The 27,864-nt window shown below is 37.1% G+C and overlaps 1 protein-coding gene across 5 annotated transcripts in view; it reads left to right on the top strand.

Moving 5' to 3' along the window:
* LOC110553555 (contactin-6) overlaps positions 1–27,864 on the top strand; it is a 365,089-nt gene that overhangs the window by 127,484 nt on the left and 209,741 nt on the right. For all 5 annotated transcript variants that reach the window (XM_060383868.1, XM_060383867.1, XM_060383866.1 and 2 more), the window contains one exon: positions 20,610–20,736. In XM_060383868.1, coding sequence (XP_060239851.1) covers positions 20,610–20,736 — 127 coding nt within the window. The remainder of the gene's footprint in view (positions 1–20,609; positions 20,737–27,864) is intronic.

The raw sequence follows: 27,864 nt of genomic DNA on the forward strand, positions 1-27,864 counted from the left end.
ATGAATCAATGGTGTTCAGGAAAAGCTTGTAAACCACTTTTGTTCATAATACCTTTAAAACAAAATAAATTATATACAATATTCAATAGCAATAGTCAGGTCAATATGGCTCCATTGAAGTCATTATCTCTGCTATACACTGGAATCATTATGGAAAATTAAAATGAGGGTCTACATTTTCACAGATTGAGAGCTGAGGAGCATTTGTTTTCATTTCCTGCTCTGGGTAAACAAAAAGGCAGCATGTGTTTTAAATTCAGGTCTATGGACAGCTCTACCCAGTAAGGACTGAGCCTAGACTGAGTCTTACCATATAGGAGGCATTTCCTGTCTGGACCACTTGTTATAGTTCTGAAGTAAATTTTCTTATAGAAATGATAAGGTCATGATAAATGAAAAGCCAAAGGAACATGGCACTTTGTGCTCTGACAGGGAAATTAAGGACAAAATAGCTTTGTTCTAAGTCTGAGTTTTCTCTTATGTCTAGGAAAAACAGGGCTGGGAGAGGTAAGAGCAACAGCATCCTCAAATTGAATGTTTAAAGACATTTTTTTCTTGCTTTTGAAAAAGTCTTTCTGTTTGCCACAGCTAGCCTCAAACTTAGAACACCATTTTCTAAACTGTTCAGTTCCTGGGCTTACAAATGTGTGCCAACATGCCCAGCTTAGCAACCACTGGATTTGGACATTTTGTTAAATTAGATTTATTTCTGTCAGGGTTAGGGGTGAGACATGGGCATTCATGTACTTTGCAGACCTAGTTGTCAGAGGACAGCTGTCTCCCCTCTCCTCCCAGCATACAGGTTCACGAAAGCCATCTTCTCTCTCCCTCCTTCTCTCTCTCTCTCTCTCTCTCTCTCTCTCTCTCTCTCTGTTGTTTGCATCTACATGTATGTTGTATGTGCCCATCCGTACATGCTCAACTAGAGGCAGCAGTTGATGTAGGATGTCATCCTTTATCCTCCATTTTATAGTATGAAGACAGAGTTTGCCACTGAACCTGGACTTACTTAGCCCAGTAAGGGCAAAGTATCTGTGGGCAGACCACTGAGAAAGGTTGCTCCCCTTCCACTGATACCTCTGAGTATTAGCACTTCCTGCAAGAGGTTGAGGCCAGAAGCCCCTTCTCCATCCATGGTAGGAGGCTGAAGAGCCTCATCTTCTGCAGTTAGCAGCACACTGTGGTTGCTGTGACTTTGTAGGTGACATTCACAGTTAGAGTACTTTTGGTTTTCACCACTTAACGTTGCCTTGTCCAGTCTTTTCTTATCTAGAATTCACTGTGTTAATTAAGAAAGAAGGCCTTGAAACTATCCCATTGGCCTCAAACTTGTCGCTTTCCTGCCTCTGATCAGTCATGATGGGGCAAATGGAGTTGGATCTGAGTTCACGCCCTCAAGTCATTTTTTTCCCTTAATTTTCTGAGTCTGTTCACTCTGAATTCTTCCATATTTGGAATATTAAAGCCATGACTTCAAATATTAGTTTAACTTGCTTAAATTCTTTGTTCAGTGGGGAGGAAAACAGTATTTTCATCACAGAAACATGGTAATACATGAATCAAATAACATAGACATTAATACTGAGCATCCTTGTCAGGAATGTCACTCCAACTATTATCTTTCAAATCTCAGTGTGGATCATATGCAGGGCCAGACAGGCTACAACACCCCTCCACTGCTTTAGATAGAAATTAACACTGATTATCAGAACACCCCAAACTCGAATCACCCTTATCTAGTAACTCAACTTCGAGAAATTCATTCTGAAAAGCAGTTCTCAATGTGGAAGAAACATGATATTTTCTGCTTATATTACTGAAAAAAATCATAAACATGTAGATACATGGCACATGATTAATTATTCTTACCATTCTTAAAACAGGTTTTGATTAAAGTTAACTCTCGCAGGGTCAATTATTAACAGGTAATATATTTATTTTACTTTGTTTTTGGAAAATACTACCAGTGGAAGCTTTTAAAAAGGCCTGAAAATAAAGGTTAGTACTTGATATATGCTTAGAAACTTTGATACTGTAGGTTCAAGGCCCAGTACCAATTATTTACATTTTATTTTGGAAAAAAATATCCATAGATTAAAAGATATTGATCTTCTGGTAGATATTCTTCACTGGTAAAGTTCAATGCTTTTGAGTTGTAGCCTGAATTTTGTAAATATTCCACATTAAACGCTGATAATTTTTAATAGCTGGAAATGAGTCTTAATCTTAAAATGTTGCTTGTATCAAAGGAGCATGTTCTTGCCAGTGAACATGGCCACGACCGCTCATTTTATTTTTTCTCTGTGATGAAGCGCATTGGAAGAAATGGGTATGGAACAGAAAGGAAAATGAAACATGGGAAAGAAGGAGACGAAAAGCCTGATGCATCCAGACTCTTGTCAAATATTTACAAAGTCAGTGGAACATCTTGGAGGAAATGTTTATGTTCAAATAGTGAAGTGAAAAAAAATAGAAAGAAAAACAACAACAGCAGCAAATCAGAGCTGCTGGAACCTTGAAAGAATAAACAGAAATTTCCAAGGTCTTCTTCCACACAGGGAACAGTCTTCCTGCTCATCAGAGAAATATAAAGATCTTTTGTTGATTATGAGTCTGAAAAAAAAATTAAACCCCGTCTCTGTAAACTATCCCCGTCATGTAATGTTTATACTGGGGAGAAAACAATATAGCATAATGAATTAGAGGATGCTACTTCATTTTCCTATTTCATATTCGAGTTCAGTCTAGCATAATTATGGTGTTTATGAAGTTTAAAGTGATGTATGTAGCAAGTGGGAAATAGAGAAAATGCATGCTCTGTTATGTCAGTATGAAGTCCATTTCCAAACAGCAAGACAGTCTTTAAGCGTATAAGAAATATATGTTTTTTAAATCAACCAATGATTATCATTTGTAAAAACAAAATATCTCTAGGATGAATTAAAAAAATAAAGCTATTTCTAAATACATAAAATTTAAATCCAAATGAGGATTGCAGTAGCAGAAACAGTTTATATATGGAGTAAGACGGAAACTAAATAGAACCCCCACCGCATACACACAGAATACCTCACTCCACCAGTCTGGGAGGGAAGAACTCAGAAAGAAACAGGAAATTATAAATGAGCAGATCTGCCCTTGGCTGCAGGCAAGATCCCTGAGATAGTTCTCAAGGATGAAGTTACCAAACACCCAAGAAGTTATAAGCTGATAAAACTTAATCAGGCTGGTTTCACAAAAGACAAATCTTTTATTACAAATTTGGTGGCATTTTGCCTGGCACAGAGGGCATAAAAAGAAAGGATCTGCCTGGAGTGAGAGAGAATGCAGCTAGAGAAGGAGGGAAGCATAGATGACATCCCTGGGAATGAGATGTAGCCATATCTCGTGAAAGAGGCCACTTGGGTGACATGTAACCTCAAATCATTGATTTTATTAAAACATTCATGCCAGGCACAAGCACGGAGAAACAGGGTGGATGAAATGGCATCCTTAGCTGAGGGCCATGTTACAAAATTACATGTCTATTATCTTCAAATACTGCACATTTGTGGTACCTATCTGTCCTTGCTCTTTGGAGTTTATTTAATACTTTCTCAGTGTTATTTATTCTATTTTTTTTTCTAAATGTTCTCCTTTCATTTGTTGTTGGCATATGCAATGGAGTCAGTGGCATTTCACAGGGACACACACTTATTTCTTAGAGCAACCCATGGGCAGTGGTGATATCTGGATGATAATAGTGGTTTCTGTCCTGTATTGTAGCATTTTTAGTCTGGGACATTTCAGAAAAGTGCCTTTTGGTGCTTAGTATACTTGACAGCCTGCTGCTATTTTTCAAAGGTTAATGTTGAAATGCTCTAAAATTGGGCAAGTAATAGGGTCAAAGACCCAGAGGTTCAAAAGATAGAATCCGAATCTCCTAACCAGCTGGCTCATCCCTGTCAGTCTACAAAGAGGCTTGTCTCTTTCATTCTAAAAATAAAAATAATAAGAACTGAAACACACACATACAAACAACTTGTCTAGGTCCTGCTGTGCTTTTTGCTCATCTCTTTTCTTTATTTCCTGACTTTTCTGCACTATATTCTCTTTGCCCCTGGTTTAAACGTGGCTTGTATGTCTCAATCCGTTGTAACTTTGATTGGTCAATTTCTTCTAAAGAACATATCAGAGATTTCATGATAACAAATAGTGTTTCTTTGTTCTTCTTGGACTTTAATTTTTTTACTTTTCAATAGCTAATCATTCTCATTCTTAATATGTTCAAGAAATATAACTATTAATTATATTTACCTTTTCTTTTCTTTGTATCTTAAATGATGGATGACAAAGTCAGAAAAATGGTTTCAAGTCTCCATACCCCTGAAATGTATAAATGTATTATATTTATAAGGTGAAAAAATATTAAGGTTCTTTTGTGCATTGAGGTTGATTATCATCTCTTGGAAATAAGAATAAAATCTTAGGTTAGGAAGTTTACAATAATATATTCACAAATATATTTAATTATGAAAGAAAAAGAAGAAAGGGGTTACCTTTCTAACTGTGGATGTAAAGTCAGTCATCCAACGAGAGGAGGTTGAAATGTGATGAAGCAGACAGTGGGGTTGAGAAAACTCCACAAGCCAATGTAAAAGTATTTGGCCAGTGAGACAAGGTTTAGAATCCTGAGTTCCGCAATTGCCACATAACTTTGTACTGTTATTTGATGCCTTATTAGGGACTTTTCTCATGGATGTAACACAATATCTGACAAAAGCAACTAAAAGAAGAAAACAGTTGGGTCTGTTAGATTGCATAGCAGATAAAAATACTTGCCAAAAAGCCTGATGACCCTGTGATCCATAGAGTAGAAGGAGAATTGAGTCTAACATGTTTTCCTTTGATATCTACATATATGCCATGGCATATGACACACACATACACACACACACACACACACACACAAACTTTAATAGATAGATGATAGATAGATAGGTAGATAGAGCTAGATGGATGGATGGATGGATAGATAGATAGATAGATAGATAGATAGAATAAAAAGGAATATTTATTTCCCCTCACAGTTTGATGAAGCCATGGAAACAGGAGCATGACTCACCTAGTCACGCTGTGTCTATTGTCCAGAAGCACTCAGTTCACTTTTTTATTCAGTTCTGTGCCCCAGACCTTGAGAGAGTGGCACATACATTCATTGGTGGATCCTCCCCTCTTAGTCAAGTCTTTTTGTCTTTTTAAAAACACCTTTACAGACACTTTCAAAAGTGTCTTTCCTTGATGATGTCAAAGTCAATGAAGTTGACAATGATGATTAACCATCATAGTTGCCATTAACTCTGAGGTGATTTGTTAAAGACAAAAAGGAAAATAATACAGCAACATCTTAAAAAAGTATTTTCTTATATGTCTTCCTTTGTTTTTAATATCACTTTTTTTTTTGTTGGAGTCATAGATGCTGAAGCAGCTTGGGTTTTGCTGTACTTTCCTTCTGATGCATGCTACCACTAAATCTGCAAAACAGGATCATTGAATCAATCCTTCTCTTATACCTATCCACTGTGTGGTCTATATTTATCTATCTATCTATCTATCTATCTATCTATCTATCTATCTATCTATCTATCCATTCATTTATTTTGTATTTTGATTTAATTTTTATTAATTTATTCATTGTATATCCTATTGGAGCCCCCTCCCTTGACCCTTCTCAGTCCCACCGTCACTCCCTCTTCTCCACTATCCCCTTACCATAATCCACTGAAAGGGGGAGTTCTCCCCCCCCTGCCTTTTACCCCTAGCTTATCAAGTCTCATCAGGACTGTCTGGATCCTCTTCCTCTCTAGCCTGGCAAGGCCACATTGCTAGGATCAAGTGATCAAAGAGCAGACAACCAAGTTCATGAGAGAGATAACCCCTGCTCCCCTTACTCAGGGACTTACTAGGACCCTGAGTGGCCTATTGACTACATCTGAGCAGGAGGTCTAGGTCCTCTCCATGCATGGTCCTTCATTAGTGCATCAGTCTCTGCAGGGCCCCTTGGACTCAGATTTTTAAAGCATTTTTGGTTCCCTTGTGGGACTCCTGTCTCCTCTGGGTCCTTTTATCCCTCCTTCTTCCATAAGACTCTCTGTACTGTGCCCAAAGTTTGGCTGTGAGTCTCAGCATCTGCTTAGATTCTCTGTGGGTAGAGCCTTTTAGAGGATCCTCTATAGGAAGATCCCATCCTATTTCCTCTCTTTCACCACATCTGCCATCTATACTGTTTACCATTCTGAATGAGATTTAAGCATCCTCCTTAGGGACCTCCTTGTTTTTGTTTGTTTGTTTGTTTTTTAGCTTTTCCATACAATGGGGGATAAAAAGCATCTTCAACAAATGGTGCTGGTCTAACTGGATATCCTCCTACAGAAAAAAAAATGTAAATATAGCCAAACTTTGGGCAGAGTACAGGGAATCTTATGAAAGAAGAGGGTGATAGTAAGATCTGGAGAGGACAGGAGCTCCACAAGGAGAGTAACAGAACCAAAAATTCTGAGCACAAGGGTCTTTTCTGAGACTGATACTTCACCCAGGGACCATTCATGGAGATAACCTAGAACCCCTACAAAGATGTAGCCCATGGCAGTTCAGTGTCCAAGTGGGTTCCATAGTAATGGGGACAGGGACTGTCTCTGACATGAACTCAGTGGCCTGTTTTTTGATCACCTCCCCCTGACGGGGAAGCAGCCTTACAAAGCCACAGAGGAAGACAATAGAGCCACTCCTGATAAGTCCACTCCCCTATCAGTGGACTTGAGGAGGGGAAAGGGTAGAGAAATGGGAGGGAGGGTGGGGTTGGGAGGGGAGGGGGAAGGGAGCTACGAGGGATACAAAATGAATAAACTGTAATTAATAAAAAGAAAAATAAATAAAAAATGAAAATCGACCCATATTTATCCCCTTACACAAAATTAATGTCTAAGTGTATCAAAGACCTCAACATAAAAGCAGATACATTAAATCTGTTGGAAGAAAAACAGGGGAAGAGCCTTGAACTCATTGACACAGGAGACAACTTCCTGAACAGAATACCAACAGCTCAGGCTCTAAGTTCAACAATTAATAGATGGGACCACATGAAACTGAAAACCTTTCCTAAAGCAAAGGACACTGTCAACAGAACAAAACAACCTAAAGACATGTTCTACATTTTATAACATCACCAGGTAATTCAAACTTAACATGTTCTAAAGATATGTTTTAAGGCACCCAAATCATGAATCTTAAATGTAAATGCAGTGAAATGAAAAAGGGTTATTTTTTGTAATGTATTAATTGAGGAAGGAACAAGCTAAATGTGATTTGTACCAAGGCAAGTAAGTACAAAGAAACACATATGCACAGCCAACAAAGAATGTTAGCATGAATCTATAAACAAAGGCTGATTTATCATCGATAACTCTCATGACATACGGATTATATTTCAAGGAAGCTGTTACAAAAAATAAACCAAAACTCTAGTTTATCCACACACACACAAAAAAAAAATTGAAAAAAGAATCACCAGCTTTTCGTGAGACATAATTTATATGTTTTTTTTTTTTTTTTGGCTAAGAAGCATTTTTATTCTTAATAGTTTTCTTCTCATCACATTGTGGTGAAGTAGAAGACATTGAAAAGCAGAATTAATCAAAACAGTACACGCGACAAGGACACTGTGCAATCTTTTTATATCTAGATTGAAATCTTTTACACATATTTCTGAAATGTCCTATTACCTTTCACTGGTCTAAACATTTTCTCTTTTTCCTGATACTCTTTACTTGACTGTTTCTTTCAAATCTTTCATACTTCTCCCATTTCCTGACTCACCTCGTGCTATTTCTTCCTACTTCTAGAGAAATAAGAGAAAAAAAATGATAAGATGGTAATTTTAACAAAATTTCAACATCATATAGGCATGTTGTCCATATGTGATGACATGTTTTCTGAATGTAAGTGTGTTGTCCCTGAGTGTGATACCATATTGTCAATATGTGGCATCATGCTGTTTCTATGTAAAAGCATGTTGTCCTTAAGTGACTCCTTCCCCAGCCTTTGTTTTTGCTATTCTGCAAAACCATCACACCTCACTGAGGGCTCCTCATTGCACAATATGGCAAATCCACGTTATTAGGCCAGCTATTACTTTCATCCTTTCAGCAACCATAATGCCTCTATTAACTCATGACACTGTGAGCATGGAAATGTGCTATAGATTTAAATCTTAATAGAGTAACCCAAGGGCCAACCTATTTCTCCAATATTTCCTTTATTCCTTACATCACATTGTAGAGATTCATACTGATTTCTTTTTCTTTACTCATTATTTCTAAATGTTTCTTTATATTCTTTCTTGGCCATGCTTCTTCCCTGACCAATATACCAGACGTTAGCTTTTTCTAGTTTCACAGTAACATCTTATTCATTGATAAATCCCATATTTTATTTCTTGTGGAGAGCCAAGCTCTGCCACGCCCTAAAGATGGCGCTGGCTTCTGCCTCTGGTAGGTAAAAGCTCTCGGTAATCAACTCCTTAATTGGTTGTGTATGTGCATCGGGCTCGCCTCCGCAGTTGTGGACTAATCTGTAGGCACCATGTAGCTTGTCAGGATTGGCTGGCCATAGGCTATTTAATTGGCGGGCTGGGCTTCCCGAGAGTCAGAAGATTGTTCAAGGTTCCTGAATAAAGTGCATTGAGAAGAGTCCAGTGTTGCGTCTTCCTTGCTGGTCGAGGCGGTTGCGACAATTTCTCTTTCATTTCACTTACGCTAGCATCTCTCTTTGGAGCAATTAGCCTGCCCTCCTATTGGAAACTCCCTACCAACTGTGGATTCTGTTCATCACTATCTCAAGTCTATCCCCTTCAAGACTGGTTTTTCTTTCTCAGTATCTATAATGTTTCCCACGGCCATCCTATTTTTAAATTGCTGCTTGGTCTTTTAAGGCTCCATTTTAGATCTTCTTTCCTTGTAGACACTTATTCTGATGTTTCCCTAATACACGTGCTCTCAGCCTGTAATTCTCCTGTGAATTACAGACTCATGTATAGATTTGAAGCTCACTCTAGTCATTTTTAGTAAGAGGCCTAATAGAAACCTTCAACAACATTTGATAAGACACTCTTAGAGCTAGCGAGACACCTCCTTCAGTAAAGGGCCTGTCTGGAAACCATGAAGGCCTGAATCTGATCCCTACAGTCTTTATGAAAAGGCTGGAGATAGTTGTGCATGTAAGGTAAGTGTATATGTACATGCACACTCAGGCATACACACACAGACACAAAAACAAACACTGGTTTTCTTACTCTACAACTAGTCTGTCTATTGCAGTGCAGGTCTCTTTCCACCTGGGAGCATGCTTACCCCTGGATTTGTCTGTTTTCTGAGGTGTTGCCCTTGACTTACTATATTTTTTCTGCTACATTGCAACTGGCATGGTCTCAATCTTCAAAGCCACAACAATAACAACAAAACCAAAAGACAGAAATCTTTTGGATTCAGTTTATTAACTTTTACTATAGGCAGTCTGCTCTAAGCCACTGCAATAACATAATTAAATTATATCAATATTTTTCTTTGAGCCTTTGGGTCTTAGTATAAGCTGTTTTTCAATCTATAGTTTTTCTGCACACATTATGATGAATTCAGTTTTAAACTCTTCTCTGATGTCAGCAGATCAGTGATGACATACTTCATCATTAAAAATTAAAAAAAAAATTACACTCCACCTCACCCCATATTTCCTGTCTCACTAACCCTCTTTTCCTTTAAATACTTAACCACAGTCTCATACAGCATTCACTTATTTGTTGATTTATCTTACACCTCCTTCAATTAGAATACAAGATCAATAACAGCAGCAGCTTCAGTGGGTCTTCTGGCTGCTATATTTTCAGCACCTAGAAAGACCACTAATAAATGTTTGTCCAATAAATGAAAAAAAAAAAGAATGAAACTACTCTTACTCATTTTCTCATAGCTTCAGTGTCCCTCATCTTTCCTTTCTTCCTTTTCTTCTCTTTAGCGAAAAGCTTCAGCATGCAAACATGCCTGGATTAATCCATTCATAGTAGCTGGCTCAGCATCATGTTAACACTGTCTTTTCCTCATACCTCACATCCAGTCAGCTTTTCTAGTTTGTTGCCATTCTAAATGCCTCAAAATAGCTCTCTCGTTATTTTTTGTTTGTTTCTTTTCTAGTGACAATGTCCAATTATCCCAGTGTTTTCAAATGTTGGATAAATAATTTCTCTGATGTGTGATTTCTCTTCCGTTATCTTTGCTACAGTGAATCATAGATCTAAACATGTCATAATCTCTCGTAAAAAGAAAACTAGCATGCCTTCTGTTTTCAGATCAGATGCAAATATCTGTCATGTCATTTAAAGTCAGCCCTTCAAAGACTTTCTAAACTGACTGTTACCATTCATGTACCCATTATTCTCTTAGCCTCTTATTCTCCAGGATAGTTATATATATATATATATATATATATATATATCTATATATATATATCTATATATATATATATATATATCACAGAATATATATAATATAAGCATATATAAATGTATATATTTCTTTTTTTTTTCAGTGAGATGCACTTTTCAGACTCTACTCAAGCTATGCTTGTAAATGTAACTTTTATTAGTCTGATGTAATTGTCGTCTTAGAGGCTTATTGCTGAATAATCTCACCGATTTTCTTCTTTCTAAATTCTGGCTGGCTGGTTCAACTCAGTTTTTCTGGCTCAAACTCTTCTCCAAAAAGATTGATTCAAAATGTCGTCTCTCCACTTCTCACTGAATTGCACTGTTTGGAAATCTGCCTCTGAACTCCATGAACTGAACTGAAGGAACTCAACTGTTTTGTACTGCTGAACTCCGTTTTATTCTCTTCTTTCTATACTGTCTCTCTGTCTGTCCCCTACTTCTCTATTGTTTGTCTTCTTCTCCCTTCTGGCTGCTCTTAAGTAGCTTCTCTTTCCTGTCTGTTCTCTTGAGTGTTGAATGTATTTTATCTCTGACTCAGTCTATCAAATCTTTCTCTAATTCTTCACTTTTTGCACCTCAGTTAGACATAACTTTCAACCATGTATCCTTACATCTACAAACTAACTTCACTACATTGTTTGGGATTAATGATGTGTATTAAGGGCATTTCTGTGTTCCAGCCAGATGATACTATTATCATGTTTGCATTTCAGTCAGGTCACATAGACTTATAAGGTCCTTGATTGTAATCCCTTGTCAGACCAATCTTGTTGCTGGATTAAAATTTTCTACATATGCTTTTCCACAGATATTACTCCTTATAAATTACCTGTCAGGAGTGTCCATACCTTCCTGCTTATACACACACCTGGCTTAAACATTGCTTCCTTTTGCATACTGCCCTAAACTCTTGGTCACATTAGTTGCTTCTTCCTTTGACATCCTTTAGAATTTTATTTATGTTTTTGGTATAATACTTACCTTGTAATATTGTAGTCATTTAATTATTCTTCTTTTGGTATTACCTCCTGGAGTGTATCTCATCATGATTTAGAGTGTGGGTTTGGGGATCAGATGGCTTAGGTTCAAAATTGTGGCCCACCATTTGTTAGCAAGTAACTTAGGGTTTTTACTCCTCAATGTGTTCATCTCCAAAGCTTGAGAATTAAAATCACATCACAGAGTTCTTGTGAGGATCAAAGGTCATAGTTTTTCACATGGAAGTTCAATTTTAGCCATGGCCTTTAATCTGTGATGAAATTGCTCTTATTTGATGTTTATTATGAGGAAAGTCCATTAATTTATTAATATTTTACATTGTCATTTCACAAAGAGAATCCAGCACAGTTATAACTGACAACTGTAATTTGTACTTTCTCTTCCTGGCTTTTATTGCAGTGAGAGACAAATAACAAAACAAGCAACAATGCATCTATTATTTCCTTCTGGCCTAAACCTGAAGGGATTAGCAAAACGTAGAATAAATGTTGTAAATGAACCTTATTGTGAGCTGTTACATTCTCTGCAGTATTTCTAATCTCCGTATCCATTTCCTGCAGGGTTAATCCTCAACCATCCAAATCATTAGGTCACCACATATTATCTGATTGGCTGGAATGCTGATCTTAAATTTTACAACATGGATATAATACGAATTCATTCTGCTAGATTAATGTAGATGGGTATCACCTAAATGATTCTGTGATATTAAAAGAAAATTTCCAACTAGTATTTGTCTTCTCAAGTGTCAATTGAATGAATGAAATATTAAGCATGACTAGTCATGGGGCTACAACCTTGATCTTCTTCAGCTCTTCAGTGTTAAGTTGAATGAAGAAACACTGATTTTACCTATCTAGGTTTGCACTGTGTAGAGTAAGTGCTGATTTCAAAGCATGCCATCAATCTAGTTAATGTTTGAGGTTCAAGATGCTTTATGAAAAAATTGTTAACCATTTCTTGAAATAGAACATATTGTCATCAAATTATTATAGAATAAGTTTTGTTTGGTTTGAAATTAAAAGGAGATAGTTCCAAATATAGGTTGTTCACGCAGGACTTCACTACTGACTTATGTCAGTGTGTAAAAAGATAACCTAGAACACCTGCACAGATGTAGCCCATGGCAGCTTAGTGTCCACGTGGGTTCCATAGTAATGGGAAGAGGGACTGCCTCTGAAATAATCTGATTGGCCTGCTCTTTGATCACCTCCCCCTGAGAGGGGAGCAGCCTTACCAGGCCACGGAAGATGACAATGCAGCCACTCCTGATGAGATTTGATAGACTAAGATCAGAAGGAAGGAGAGGAGGACCTCCCCTATCAGTAGACTTGGGGAGGGGCATGCATGAAGAAGGGGGAGGGAGGGTGGGATTGGAAGGGGAGGAGAAAGGGGCTTATGGAGGGATACAAAGTGAATAAAGTATAATTAGTAAAAAATTTAAAAAAGATAAATGGAATATCTAAACCCAAAGGCTGAATAGTAGAAGTCTTTATTCTTAAATCAGTATTTTTCCCCACAGCAATGTTTTTGGTTTACATTTTTAAAATATCCTAAATGTCTGTTCAGTCCCAAATACTTTACTGTTCATTAAATACATTTCCAGCTTCAACTAGCTGTGGAACTATTTTGAGTGTTGCTTTCAATGCACTCCCTTAATATAAGAACTATCTTCATACTAGTAATATCATAAGTCCAGCCCTCTCATGTTTTTTTTTAATATATGTGAAATTCTTTTTTTCTCCTATAAAATCCTTTACAAACTATGCATCAATATACAGTAGGATGTCAAGTTTAGAGCTTGAGGTTCTGACTGAAGTTTTAAGTGTAACTGTACATTGCAAGTTCAAGTTTAATTAACATGATTTCCTAAAGTTACTTTCTTTCCTTTGTAAACTTTTTTTTTTACCTCAAAATTCTGTCACTTGACTTGAAAGTCAAGGGATATTGAGAAAGTATAAAGTGAGAAGAGATGAAAGGAAGAAAGACAGAGAGGAAGAGAAAGTGAGAGAAGAAGAAAATGATGGACACTGGAGAAAAACAGAATTGGGGGAGGGAAAGGAGACAGAAAAGAATGGCTCTTTGTATAACTTAAATTTTGAGAAACTGAACTGAACTAATCTGAGGCTGGGTTCTGCAGATGCTGGAAGTGGAGTTTAGGCAATTAAGAGACTTGGTGTAATAAAAACAAAAGCTAACAAGAAGAAAAGTTTTACAAATCTCCAAGTATCAAGGCCTGTTTCAGTACATTAGGCACCATAGTGATAAAATTTTTCCAGGTTTTAAAAGTGACATTCCATCATGCAGGGAAGCTGTGGTGACACAGTTCACACACAAGTCAACAGGTAGAATCCAAGTACATAGTAACAGGAAGGCACATGATAATTTACACACCCCTGAGGACACACAATCAGTAACACACTTCCCCAACCAGGCTTCACCTTATATAGTTCCATCATGTACCATTACTTTATGTTTATTGTATTTGATATTTCTGTTCAAGGCTAGAAATAAATGCTGCTACCAGCACTAAAATTACACACACACACACACAACCTCTTTATTTTCATGTTGTGTCCTTTGAACTATAACAAAGTTTGAATCAGAAATTACTCCCAAGGCCATTGTGTGACGTGGTTGGTCTCCAGCCTGTGCTATTGGGAAATAAGTTGTAAACAGGTTGTGCCTGCTGGGGAAAAGTTAGGCCAGTGGGGCATATTCTTTGAAGAGATATCAGGACCCCGTTCCTCTCTTTCTGTTTCCCAGCCACCATAAATTAAACACTTATAACATGCATTCCACATGTTGTATTTTAGCACAATATGCCCAAAGATATGGACAAGGAAGCATAGTGTTGTTAGATCTTTGCAAGAGAAAATTTTAATTTCAGAAAAGCTAATAACAGACAATAAAAGAAGAACATTAAGGCAGAATCCTAGTGCATCTGCAACAGCATTGAAGATTTTATTTTAGTTTTATATTGAAGTGTTTCATTTTGGAACTTATCTACTGTAGAAGTTTGCCTTCATACTGAATAAAAACTTCTTAGAATACCATTATAATCACAGGTGATTTTGTACTATGCTGTGTTTTCCACACAATTATTTGATCACTTCTTTTTAGAGTAGCTTAAAATATCTACCCCTGTTATTCTGAGACATTCTTAAAGCAAGGCTACTTGAAAACTATTTTGATTTCTTGAATTTCATATTAGATCCTCAAAGTCTTCTGTCTCTTTTTGTACAGAAAACCAGAATTATCTCTGAAAGGATAGACAGTACAACAAAAGCTTGCTTTACTTGTGTCACTATAGTGTGAAAAAAAAAATCTGACAAGCAGATTAAAAATAGTGCTTAGAAGCCAAACTTTCTTTAACATTTGGTGTGACTTCAGACTTAAAATTTGAGAGGAACCGGAGTCTGTGACCTGAGCATTGCTGAGGAGACCACCACAGCTTGGCAGGTTTTGACTGATGAGAAATCACAATAGAATAAAAACTGAACTGAGTCATGGCATACAGTGAAAAGACAAAGGCAAATAGGGAAGAGATCAGTGTGAGTGAAGGAAGCATCTCATGGGCCGTCTGTGAACTCTTACTGGTTGCAGAAGGAGGAGACAGTGTTCGTTTGCTTGGGGGCATCCCTGAATAGCCAGGGTTTCCATCTGTGACATTCTAATTAGAAGGTCTACCTGCAAGGGACAGCTGAAGCTCAGGTCTTAGGTCTAACTCCCCAAACAATAACAGGTTTCATATCTCATTCCTTATATAGGCACTGTTGGATGTGAAGGCAGCAGATCTATCTCCAGTCCTTTCCTACATGATGGTCAGTAGTTGGCCTGTGATGGCATTCCCTACATTATTTTTCCCCCATGTTTGGAAATACATACATAAGTGCTTTACAGACTTGGGAGATTTTAGTCTTAAGTTCTCATTTATTAAGCGGGAAATGGCTGCTTTCATTTCACAAGTGTGTTGTGGGATTTATCTTGGCATTTGGTGAATGTAACAGCCATTTGAACGCTGCCAGTCACTCCCACAAGCGTAATGACTTACAGGGCTGGGGGTGCAGCTCAGCTGGAACCCTGGCTAGGATGAACACAATCCCTGTTTCTAACACAAGCAATGCCAAACTGGGTGTGATAGTCCACGCCTATGATCTAAGCACTGGGAAGTGAACATGGGTGGGTCAGAAGTTCAGGGTCAATTTCCAGTTTGAACTTACTGATTTCACACTAGCCTTGGCTTCATAAACCATGTTAAAAAATGAGGTAAATATAATCCTCAATTGGCATTTCTCAAGCTTGAACAGAAGTTTTTTTCAAAGTGAAAGTAAAACATGTAAATAGATTAAAAAAATTTAGTCTCTTCACAAAGAAATATTTATGACATGATTTTATAGGATAATATTCTTTGTGTGAAAAGTGATAGCAGGGAAAAATTAAGAAAAATTCTCTACCTAAAAGAACAGAAAGATTTTTTAATATCCTTACTATCTAAAAACTGGTTACTATCTCAGTAAATCTTTAAACAATATCTAGTCTTCATTTTTAAAAGAAAAAGAAATTACTACTTTTTAATATTTTTATTTATTTGAGAATTTCATACATTGAATTGTGATCAAATCCAACTCATCCCTTGACTCCTTCCATATTTAATTCCTATTCCACACCAATTCTACTTCATGTCTTTATTTATTTATTTATTAATTTTGGTAAAATCTTATTTAGTCTACTTAACGTTACCTATATCCTTTGGATGTGTTACAATCCTTTTGAGAATGTTAGACGAATCAGGGACCACACCCTTAATGAAAAGTAACTACATCTGCAAGCAGATACCAGCTACCAATAACACCTCAGCCAGGGATTGAACTCCATTCTCACCTTCATGTCCTTGCTGAGATATATGCTGGCTTGAGCTTGCCTAGGTCTTTGAACACTGCTACAACTGCTATCCGTTCATATGTAGGATACACTGTGGTGTCCAGAAATCATCTGCCACCTCTGGCTCTTAAAAGCCTTTCATCCACCACTCCAGTAATGATCCTTGTTATTCCTTTACTGTCACAAATGTTTATTTTAATTTTTCAAACTGTGAAAATATAGGCAAAACATGAGAAACTTATTCTCCCAAGTAAAATTTTTACCAGAAGTGACACTTGTTAACTGTTGGTAAAGTTATCGTCGTCGTTCAAGGCATTTGAGAAGCTGTATTAATGTGTAGATAAGTAAGGATAGAGGAGAAACACGCTTTCCTACAAAGGTGACCAGGAGCTGATGAGTGGGCTCACTGTATAAAGCACAATGTTTGCCTGTCAACTTCTGTGTGCTGGGATAGTAGATATGTACCACAGAACATACCTTAATTTCATCCTTAAGCAATCTCATTAAGAAAAATCAATCCCAATAAATCTGCATTACTTTTGTAACCTTGAAAAGAGGCTGCGACACCATTATGTTGGAAATACACTTTAGTGGGCAGTAAGTCCAAGGCATCCTTTCATCTGGACTCTCTGCAGACACCTCTGATTTGTTTTCTGTAAAAGATACACATTGTTAAACCACAGCTAATGCTGTCTTTTCTTTCGCTCTTACATGAACTGAGATCGACTCATGGTCTTGCAAATGGTTCAGGTTTGAAAATCAGTCCTGTAGCCTTCACAATTTTGGGTGCTGCGTGTCCATTCTCTCACACATTCATGGAGTTTGGAATGCATTTTCTGTAGACAGCAAAGTTTTCTTCAACATTTTTTTGGTACCTTTGTCTTATTTTTAATTCAATAATATAAAATCTTTATTTGGGGTCAGATTATCATTTGCTTTCCTACCAATTAAATTTTTTTTATATCTGTGCATTTAAAAACATATTAATGACGGGTTGTCAGTCTTATTTAGATAATTTATCATTCAGTGATGTTTATGCTTTTGCCTGCCTTTTCCAAAATAGTACTATTTCTTTAATAATTCTCTTTGGGTTAGAATGTGTATCCTTACTTTTATATCCGGCAAATTCACCTGAGTCTATTGTCCATATATATTCATCTTTGCATTGTTATTAAAAAAACATTTCTGTTTTTGCATAGAGTGTGCTGTGACATTGGAAAGTTTTGTAGCTTTCCTGAGCATATGTGTTATTCTAGACTGGGTAATTTCTGTGTACCTCTGCATGCAGTGTTTATTTCTGTCATTTTCCCAGGGTATTGCATTACTGCCATCCTACCTTTCTCATGTTCATGCTTGAGTAATCTTTACAAAAAGACTTTTCTATTGCTTAGTAGGGAGCATGTTTCTCAACTTCTTATTTATCTTATTTGGTACCTACATGATTTCTTTGTTGTAATACTTGTTTAGAGTTTGGATATGTTGTGAAAACCTGCATTTTGTAATCTTGGGGAATCATGAAATTGGATGAAAATACAGGTGTTTATTTTTTTATTTTTTTTCAAACCACTGATGCTCTTCTCTAATATTTTAAAATGACTTTCATTAATATTAACCTTGGAAAAACCACAAATATATATCACTGGGAGAGGTTTCATTTTTCTACTGGCCTGCAGATGTGGCTGGGAGTGCTCTGGCCCAAGTCTGAAAACTGAAGTGAGCATCATACTCTTCCAGATAAACATTTCAATAATGTTCTGTGAAAAGGGGTTCAATCCATGTACGTCAGATCAGTTATCTTCAGCTTAGAATATTGTGAAAAGAATTCTCATGATGTTATTTTATCTGTAAATCTCACTATGAGTAGGGACAAGGTTTAGAAGTTGAAAACTTTTAATTCTGTGACCACAGCCAGATTTTAGCAAGTTTTGTTAGGTTTTATTATTATTATTATTATTATTAGTGAAATTTTTGTTACTGTTGTTTTACTCTGATGCTGTTTGTATTTTATGATCTCTTATATATAAGGTATAGGAGTAAAATTCTTCAATCCCTTCTTTGCCTTTGCAGCAACCCTGAGATATAATATCAATATTGCTACTATTGGAGGGGAATGGGAGCACTGGCATTATAGGGTAATTTATCCAAAATTGTGGAACTAGTAGCTGAATGCTAAAATTTAAGCTTTTGTATGTCTATACTGCTATTCCAATGCCGAATATACTGTAATTCATGGTTAAATCACTATGGAAAGTATTTGGTTTATTTGGGCAAAAATGTTTTTGATGTTCAATGGAAGTGAAATGGTGAAGTTGGTCAAGAAGAAAGAACATGGAAATTTTTATTTACTTTCATGCCGTCTATTAAAATAGAAATTTGGAAAATAAATTCAACTTGTTAGACTTCAATTTCTCATACAGAAATAACAAGAATAATGATGATGACAATCGTGGTGGTGTCAGTGACTACTGCCATAGCTCGTTGGCTCTGCATTTCCTTATAACCACCATGTTATGACATAATTTACAAGATGTATAACATTAAATACTGAGACCATCATAACTAATGAGGTCATGGCGTTAGTTTTTAAAAATTATTTCATTGAGTTTTTTTTATCTTTTTCTCCCTACGCCACCCCAATCCCTTCCAACACCCCAACACTAGGTAGGAGAGAGAAAGGGGTAGTGGGAGAACGGGCACAGTTCTCTTAGCTGCTTCCTGCTGGTTAGGCTCCTTGGGTTCCTTAGAGCCAGTCCAATCCTTGTTTCAGGAGATCTTCAACTTCTTGTCTCACAACCACAGCCAGGAGCAGCAAGGAGGAAGTAGGAGCATCACTGTTCTTTCTTTGAGTTCCTTACTCTCTTGACTCTGGCATTTATTCCTTCTCCAGAGTACTCAGAATTAAGCTATCTGAAGCTGGCAAAGAGCTCCTCTCAGAGCCCGCAGGAAGCAAATAATCCGCTGCTGTGGACCATCTGAATCAGTCCCACATCCCACACCTGGGACCAAAACAAAAACATGTTTATATCCACAACAGTCATGGGTATTTCTCATACGTGCTAAGGCTGCTTTGATTTCATGTTGCAAGCCCTTACACACACGCTCTGTTCCTTCCAAATTGAGAAGTTTGCCATAAATGGAAAGATATTTGATTCCCTGGCGCTACATGTACAGACTGAGCATCCTGTGAACAGATCGTAATGGCAAGTTTATGCTGTGTATTTTCACATAATGGCGGATCACTGCATTCTGTACATTGTGCTCTGTGCGACACATTCTACTTTGTCCATGGTTCTTCTGCCTTTCGCCCTTGACTTTCTCCCAGAGTATTTCTGTCCGTTGCACTGATGTAAGGCTGAGTAAGAGAAACACCCAGCCACATTAATTGTGGGAGCAGGAGTTCTAACAACCTGGTGCGAGATACTGCAGCCTCTGAGGAGTAGTAAGTGAGTTGATGCGAGGATGAACAAGGGCAGAATGAGGCCAGAATGGGTGTACTGCTGATTAGGAGTTATTACAGGGAAGAAAATAAAAGACAGCAATTGAATGAATTTGGCTTACAATTTTTTTTTTTTAACTCGGAAAACAATGGTCAAATAGCATAAAAGATTAGGTGAATAGGCCATGTTAATTGCTTCATTCTATTCTGATGATATAGACAAATGTTCTTTATTTAAAGGAAGAATAAACTATTAAATTTAGTGTGAAAGAGGCTCAGTTCACGAAATTAATCTACATAGTTCAGAAAATACTCATTTGAAAAATGTTACAGCATTAATTTTCAATGATTCTATGTAATGCATTCACACATATGTGTGGATGTTTGTGTGTGTGCGTGTGTGTGTGTGTACACAAAGTTTGGAGGACAACATTCAGGAGTGTGTTCTTGCCTTCCTTCTTGGAAAGTCAGTTCACTGTTTTTGTAATGCTTCCCTGCACAACCTTGTCTAGATCAAATTTTATTTGGCTTTTCACACTGATTTTGGGATTAGAACTTGGATCATCTGGCTCGTGCAATTTGCACATATACTTGCTGAGCTAGCTCATCCAGAAAAAAATATATATATATATATATAATTTTTGAATAATAGTCTGTAAACTCAAACTTGGTATTACATAATGTTTCCTAATGTTTGTGGAGATGCATTTTAATACAAATGTGTTCTCAGCCATGGGCAAGTATCTCAGTGGTTATGTTCTTTATTATCCGCAGGTGAGGGTCGTTTCAGCCGTCCTATTTTTATCCAGGAGCCACAAGATGTCATCTTTCCTTTGGATTTATCTAGATCTGAAATTATTCTGACATGTACTGCAAATGGATACCCTTCCCCGCATTACAGGTAAAATATACTTCTTTGTACCATGTTGTCTTCTTTCTGGTTGCTATAAAGCAGACACAGAGTAGGGATCCTCAGATAGACCCTACATATTCAAAGTACACCTAACGATATTTTTCCACTGTTATTCAGCTTTATCCACACAATTAATATAGGTGTATATACATATTCAGAACCTTAATGCATTTCTTTATGCTGCATTCTAGACATCATTTTCAGGTAACCACAACTATGTATATATCTATTGCTTCTTTGATATTTATTCTTGGGATTTGTGGCAAGCAGACATATACATACTTAGAGCTAAGAAAGAATCAGTGAAGACAAGACTTAAATATATGAAAACAAAAATGGGGGGGAATGAGGAAGATTTAGTTTCACAAGCTGAAAAAAATATAAGCTTATTTTACATTCCACATATTTCTACTTCAGTTGAAATATACTACCTTGGTTTCTCATAAGCAATAACTATGAAAATGGCCTTCTATAAACTAACAATCAAAGTGGAAACTTCAACTCATTTCAAGAGATCAAATTCTGAAACTTTCCCAGTAGCTCCCTTGTGCCAAAAGTACTAATTGTAGAAAAACTATGTTGAAGGCAATTATGTACATTTTAGTCTGAGAAAGAATTTTTACTACAGAAAAAAGTTTGTCGCCCATACAGAATTTTATTTTGAAAGCCTTCATTTGTGTGTTATTTCGAATTGCTCTGCCTTTTCTCATATGTGTCTGTCTAAAGAGACCATGTGAGGAAGTATGTGGTGTCTTCTCTGGGATCTTCGTAATATCAGGAGCACATACATTGGTTTAAATAAAACTTTTTAAAAAAACGTTTTAAAACTAAAAATAATTTTTCTTTTCTGGCATTCTTTTGCTTTTAATTTACTACAAAGAGATAAGTAAAGGGTAAGAAGGAAGAATGATTTTTTTTTCTTATTTACACAGTTGCCATGTGAGTGGACTTCAAAGATCTATAAATGTATATGTATATAAGTTGTATTCTTTTAAATGAAATGATGTTTTTTTGGTAGAAACTGTGTGCAATGTGAATATAAGGATGAAAAAAGGTCAAAATGACATTTTATGATTTGGATTTTAAAAGCTGTTCCCAAAGTGTTAATTTTTAGACACGGAATTGGATTGGCAAAAACACAAAATGCAACTATAAGTCGATTTTCAGCAAACCAGGCTCACTTTCCTGACTTTCACATTGTGATGAAATACAGCTGACATCTATATAATTACTAGAGGAATATAGTCAGTTATTTATAAATTGCCAAAGCTATAAGCATCTCTGCATTATTTTGTATTTAGCTATTATTTTATAGGATAACTTCATCACCTTTCATTCATAAGTCTTTTTTCTTAATAAATTCTTAACCCAATTCAAGTTAACTGATTGGGAAACACCTATCACTTTCCTAATTGTTTTGATCAAATTCATTTTTTTTTCTTATTTATTTTGCTGTTTTTTTACTTTTTATTTTTCATATTAATTACAGTTTATTCACTTTGCATCCTACTGTAGCCTCCTCCATTATTCCCTCCCAATTCCACCCTCCCTCCCTCATCTCCTCCCATGGCCCTCTCCAACTCCACTAATAGGGAGGTCCTCCTCCCCTTCCATCTGACCTTAGTGCATCAGGTCTCATCCTTACTGGCTGCATTGTCTTCCTCTGCAGCCTCATAAGGCTGCTCCCCCTAATGGAGAGGTGATCAAAGAGCCAGACATGAATTCATGTCAGAGACAGCCCCTGTTCCTAGGGAACCCTCTTGGAGACTGAGCTGTCATGGGCTACATCTGAAAATGTCTTGAGCTTGGTGTGATGGTTCAGCAGTGAAGAGCAGGATTCACAGCTCTTGCAACAGAGCAGATTTCATTCCCACTGTGCTGAAAACAGCTTGTGTAATTCACATTCCAGCAGATCTGACACCCTTTTCTGGCCAGTGCTGGTACTGCAAGTACATGATTTACAGACATACATGCCAGACAACTACCTTTACAGGTAAAATGAACATTTTTAGAAAAGGGTTATTACTTTAACCAGAGATGAAATAGGTAAAATATAATTAATAATTTTTTTAGGATCATCTCAACTGATCATAGATTTAGCTCATATGTTGGGGGCAGATATCTGAATGCCTATATATTTTTCAGTTTGTTAAGTACAACTTAAATTAGTAGAGTATATTTGAAATACTTATTTTCTTGCAATAAGTAGAAAACTATAAACTTCTGGTTCTGAAGACAGTTTTCTAGTTAGTATATCAATGAAGACATAAATAAAGAATATGGCTAGAAATTCTAATTGTACTAAATTGGTTATGTTCCTTGGGTATTTGTAAACTAGAAACCTAAAGACAAACAATTTAGCTTTTTGTTTCTAATCTTTATCAAGTAAAACTTCCTCATATTTCATGATAAGAAACTCATGGGCAAGAGGCTTTGGAATGAAAAAAAAAAAGAATTAAAATTTTAATGCCTAAATGTCAAACTCTGACCCAATTTCCTTGATAATGAAGCAAAGAGCAGTGATATTTCATACATTGTATCCTAGGTGTGTGATGTAAAGGTTTAGTTTTCCTGTTGCCATTTCTGATTATATTTGTTTTTCTTTACAACTTACTAATAACTATTTTAGAGTTAGATTTTTTTGGTAGAATGTGCACTACAGGAAAGGACTTTATTATTATAGTCTAAGGTTAGACAGGGTTATTTAGGGAAAATGAGAAAATATTACAAAGAGCCTTTCCCTATAAAATAAGAATTATCTTCTATAGAGGCAATTCTGTTCTACAAATAACTCTGGGAAGATCATTTCTTTTTTTTTAATTTTTTTTCATCAATTACACTTTATTCATTCTGCATCCCTCCATAAGCCTCTCCCTCTTCCCCTCCCAATCCCACCCTCCCTCCTCCCTCTGCATGCATGCCACTCCCCAAGTCCACTGATAGGGGAGGTTCTCCTCTCCTTTCTGATCTTAGTCTATCAGTTCACAACAAAAGTGGCTGCATTGTCCTCTACTATGGCCTGGTAAGGCTGCTCCCCCCCAGGGGGAGGTGATCAAAGAGCAGGCCAATCAGATTATGTCAGAGGCAGTCCCTCTTCACATTACTATGTAACCCAATTGGACTCTGAACTGCCCTGGGCTACATCTGTGCAGGGGTTCTGGGTTATCTCTATGAATAGTCCTTGGTTGGAGTATGAGTCTCTGGGAAGTTCCCTGTGTTCAAATTTTCTGGTTCTGTTGCTCTCCTCGTGGAGACCCTGTCCTCTCCAGCTCTTACTATTTCCCAGTTCTTACATAAAATTCCCTTCACTCTGCCCAACTGTTGCCCATCAGGCTCAGCATCTGCTTTGATAGTCTGTAGGGCAGAGGCTTTCAGAGGCCCTCTGTGGTAGGTTCCTAGGTTGTTTCCTGTTTTCTTCTTCTTCTGATGTCAATCCTCTTTGCCTTTCCGGATGGGGATTGGACATTTTAGTTAGGGTCCTCTCTCTTGCTTAGTTTCTTTAGATGCACAGGTTTTAGTGGGTTTGTCCTATGTTGTATGTCTATATGAGTGAGTATATACCATGTGTGTCTTTTTGCTTCTGGGACAACTCACTCAGGATGATCCTTTCCAGATCCTACCATTTACCTGCAAATTTCATGATTTCCTTATTTTTCATTGCTGAGTAATATTCCATTGTGTAGATGTACCACAATTTCTGCATCCATTCTTCAGTTGAGGGGCATCTGGGTTGTTTCCAGCTTCTAGCTATTACAAATAAAGCTGCTACAAACATGGTTGATCAAATGTCCTTTTTTTGTACTTGAGCCTCTTTTGGATATATGCCCAGGAGTGGTATGGCTGGATCTTGAGGAAGCACTATTCCTAGTTGTCTGAGAAAGCGCCAGATTGATTTCCAGAGTGGTTGTACCAGTTTACATTCCCACCAGCAGTGGAGAAGGGTTCTCCTTTCTCTGCAAACTCTCCAGCATGTGTTGTCACTTGAGTTTTTTATCTTGGCCATTCTCATGGGTGTAAGGTGAAATCTCAGGGTTGTTTTGATTTGCATTTCCCTAATGGCTAGTGAGGTTGAGCATTTCTTTAAGTGTTTCTCTGCCGTTCGGTATTCCTCTACAGAGAATTCTCTGTTTAGCTCTGTTCCCCATTTTTTAAGTGGATTACTTGGTTTGCTGCTTTTCAGCTTCTTTAGTTCTTTATATATACTGGATATGAGTCCTCTATCAGATAAAGGGTTGGTGAAGATTCTTTCCCAATCTGTAGGTGGTCGCTTTGTTTTGATGATGGTGTCCTTTGCTTTGCAGAAGCTCTTCAGTTTCATGAGGTCCCATTTATTGATTGTTGCTCTTAGAGCCTGTGCTGTTGGTGTTCTGTTCAGGAAGTTTTCTCCTGTACCAATGAGTTCTAGGGTATTTCCCACTTTTTTTTCAAGCCGATTTAATGTGTCTGGTTTTATGTTGAGGTCTTTGATCCACTTGGACTTCAGTTTTCTGCAGGGTGATAAGTATGGATCTATTTCCATTTTTCTACATGTAGACATCCAGTTGGACCAGCACCATTTGTTGAAAATGCTATCTTTTTTCCATTGAATGGTTTTGGCGTCTTTGTCAAAGATCAGGTGTCCGTAAGTGTGTGGGTTTATTTCTGGGTCCTCTGTTCGGTTCCATTGATGCACCATTCTGTTTCTATGCCAGTACCATGCAGTTTTTAAAACTGTTGCTCTATAGTACAGCTTAAGATTAGGGATCGAGATACCTCCGGAAGATCTTTTATTGTAGAGGATTGTTTTAGCAATTCTGGGTTTCTTGTTATTCCATATGAAGATGAGAATTTTTCTATCCAGGTCTGTAAAGAATTGTGTTGGTAATTTGATGGGCATTGCATTGAATCTGTAGATTGCTTTTGGTAAGATGGCCATTTTTACTATGTTAATCTTGCCATCCATGAGCATAGGAGATCTTTCCATCTTCTCATATCTTCTTCTAATTCTTTCTTCAGAGATTTGAAATTTTTTTTCATACAAGTCTTTGACTTCCTTGGTTAGGGTTACTCCGAGGTACCTTATGTCATTTGTGGCTATTGTGAAGGGTGTTGTTTCCCTAATTTCTTTCTCAGCCCTTTTGTCTTTTGTATACAGGAGGGCTACTGATTTTTTTGAGTTAATTTTTTATCCGGCCACTTTGCTAAAGGTGTTTATCAGCTATAGGAGTTCCCTGGTAGAGTTTTTGGGGTCACTCACGTATACTATCATATCATCTGCAAATAGCGATAATTTGACTTCTTCCTTTCTAATTTGTATCCCCTTGATCTCCTTCAACTGTCTTATTGCTCTAGCAAGGACTTCCAGCACTATGTTGAAGAGATATGGAGAGAGTGGCCAGCCTTGTCTTGTCCCTGATTTTAGTGGGATTGCTTTAAGATTCTCTCCGTTCAGTTTGATGTTGGCTATAGGCTTGCTGTATATCGCCTTTACTATGTTTAGATATGTGCCTTGTATCCCTGATCTCTCCAATACTTTAAACATGAATGGATGTTGAATTTTGTCGAATGCTTTTTCAGCATCTAGGGAGATTATCATGTGTTTTTTTTTTCTTTCAGTTTGTTAATATGGTGGATCACATTGATGGATTTCCGTATATTGAACCACCCCTGCATACCTGGGATGAAGCCTACTTGGTCATAGTGGATAATATCTTTGATGTGTTCTTGGATTCGGTTTGCAAGTATTTTATTAAGTATTTTTGCATCAATGTTCATAAGGGAGATTGGCCGGAAATTCTCTTTCTTTGTTGAGTCTTTGTGAGGTTTAGGTACCAAGGTGACTGTGGCTTCATAGAATGAGTTTGGTTGGTAATGTTCCTTCTGTTTCTATTTTGTGGAATAGTTTGAAGAGAATTGGTGTTAGCTCTTCTTTGAAAGTCTGGTAGAATTCTGCGCTGAAGCCATCTGGTCCTGAGCTTTTTTTGAATGGGAGACTTTTGATGACCACTTCTATTTCTTTGGGGGATATAGGTCTATTTAGTTGATTTACCTTGTCCTGATTCAGCTTTGGTAAGTCAAATCGATCAAGAAAATTGTCCATTTCATTTAGATTTTCAAATTTTGTGGCATATAGACTTTTGAAGTCAGTCCTAATGATTGTTTGGATTTCCTCAGTGTTTGTAGTTATATCCCCCTATTCATTTCTGATTTTGTTGATTTGGGTGGTGTCTCTGCCTTTTAGTTAGCTTGGCTAAGGGTTTGTCGATCTTGTTGATTTTCTCAAAGAACCAGCTCTTGGTTTCATTGATTCTTTGAATTGTTTTATTTGTTTCCAATTGATTGATTTCAGCCCTGAGTTTGATTATTTCCAGCCGTCTACTCCTTCTTGGTGTGTCTGCTTCTTGTTTTTCTAGGGTTTTTAAGTGAGCCATTAAGGTGCTTGAATGAGCTGGCTGTCTCGAATTTCTTCTTGAAGGCACTTAGTGCTATGAACTTTCCTCTTAGCACTGATTTCATTGTGTCCCACAAGTTTGGGTATGTTGTGTCTTCATTTTCGTTGATTTCTAGAAAGACTTTAATTTCTTTCTTTATTTCTTCCCTGACCCAGCTGTCATTTAGTAACAAGTTTTTCAGTTTCCATGTGTGTGTAGGCTTTTTGCTATTTCTGTTATTGTTGAGGTCCAGCTTTATTCCATGGTGATCAAACAAGATACAAGGGATTATTTCAATCTTCTTGTATCTGTTGAGGCTTGCTTTGTGACCCACTATATGGTCTATTTTGGAGAAGGTTCCATGAGGTGCTGAGAAGAAGGTAATTTCTTTTGTGTTTAGGTGTAAAGTTCCGTAAATGTCTGTTAGGTCCATTTGATTCATGACCTCTGTCAGAGACATTGTTTCTTTGTTTAATTTCTGTTTTGTTGACCTGTCCTTTGTTGAGAGTGGGGTGTTGAAGTCTCCCACTATTAATGTGTAGGGATCTATATGTGCTTTAAATTTTATCAATGTTTCTTTCACAAATGTGGGTGCCCTTGTATTTGGGGCATAGATGTTCAGGATTGTGATGTCTTCCTGGTGGAATTTTTTCTTGATGAGTATGAAGTGTCCTTCCCCATCTCTTTTTATTAATTTTGGTTGAAA

This window comes from Meriones unguiculatus, chromosome 5 (genome assembly GCF_030254825.1).
Source record: "Meriones unguiculatus strain TT.TT164.6M chromosome 5, Bangor_MerUng_6.1, whole genome shotgun sequence".
NCBI lineage: Eukaryota > Metazoa > Chordata > Mammalia > Rodentia > Muridae > Meriones > Meriones unguiculatus.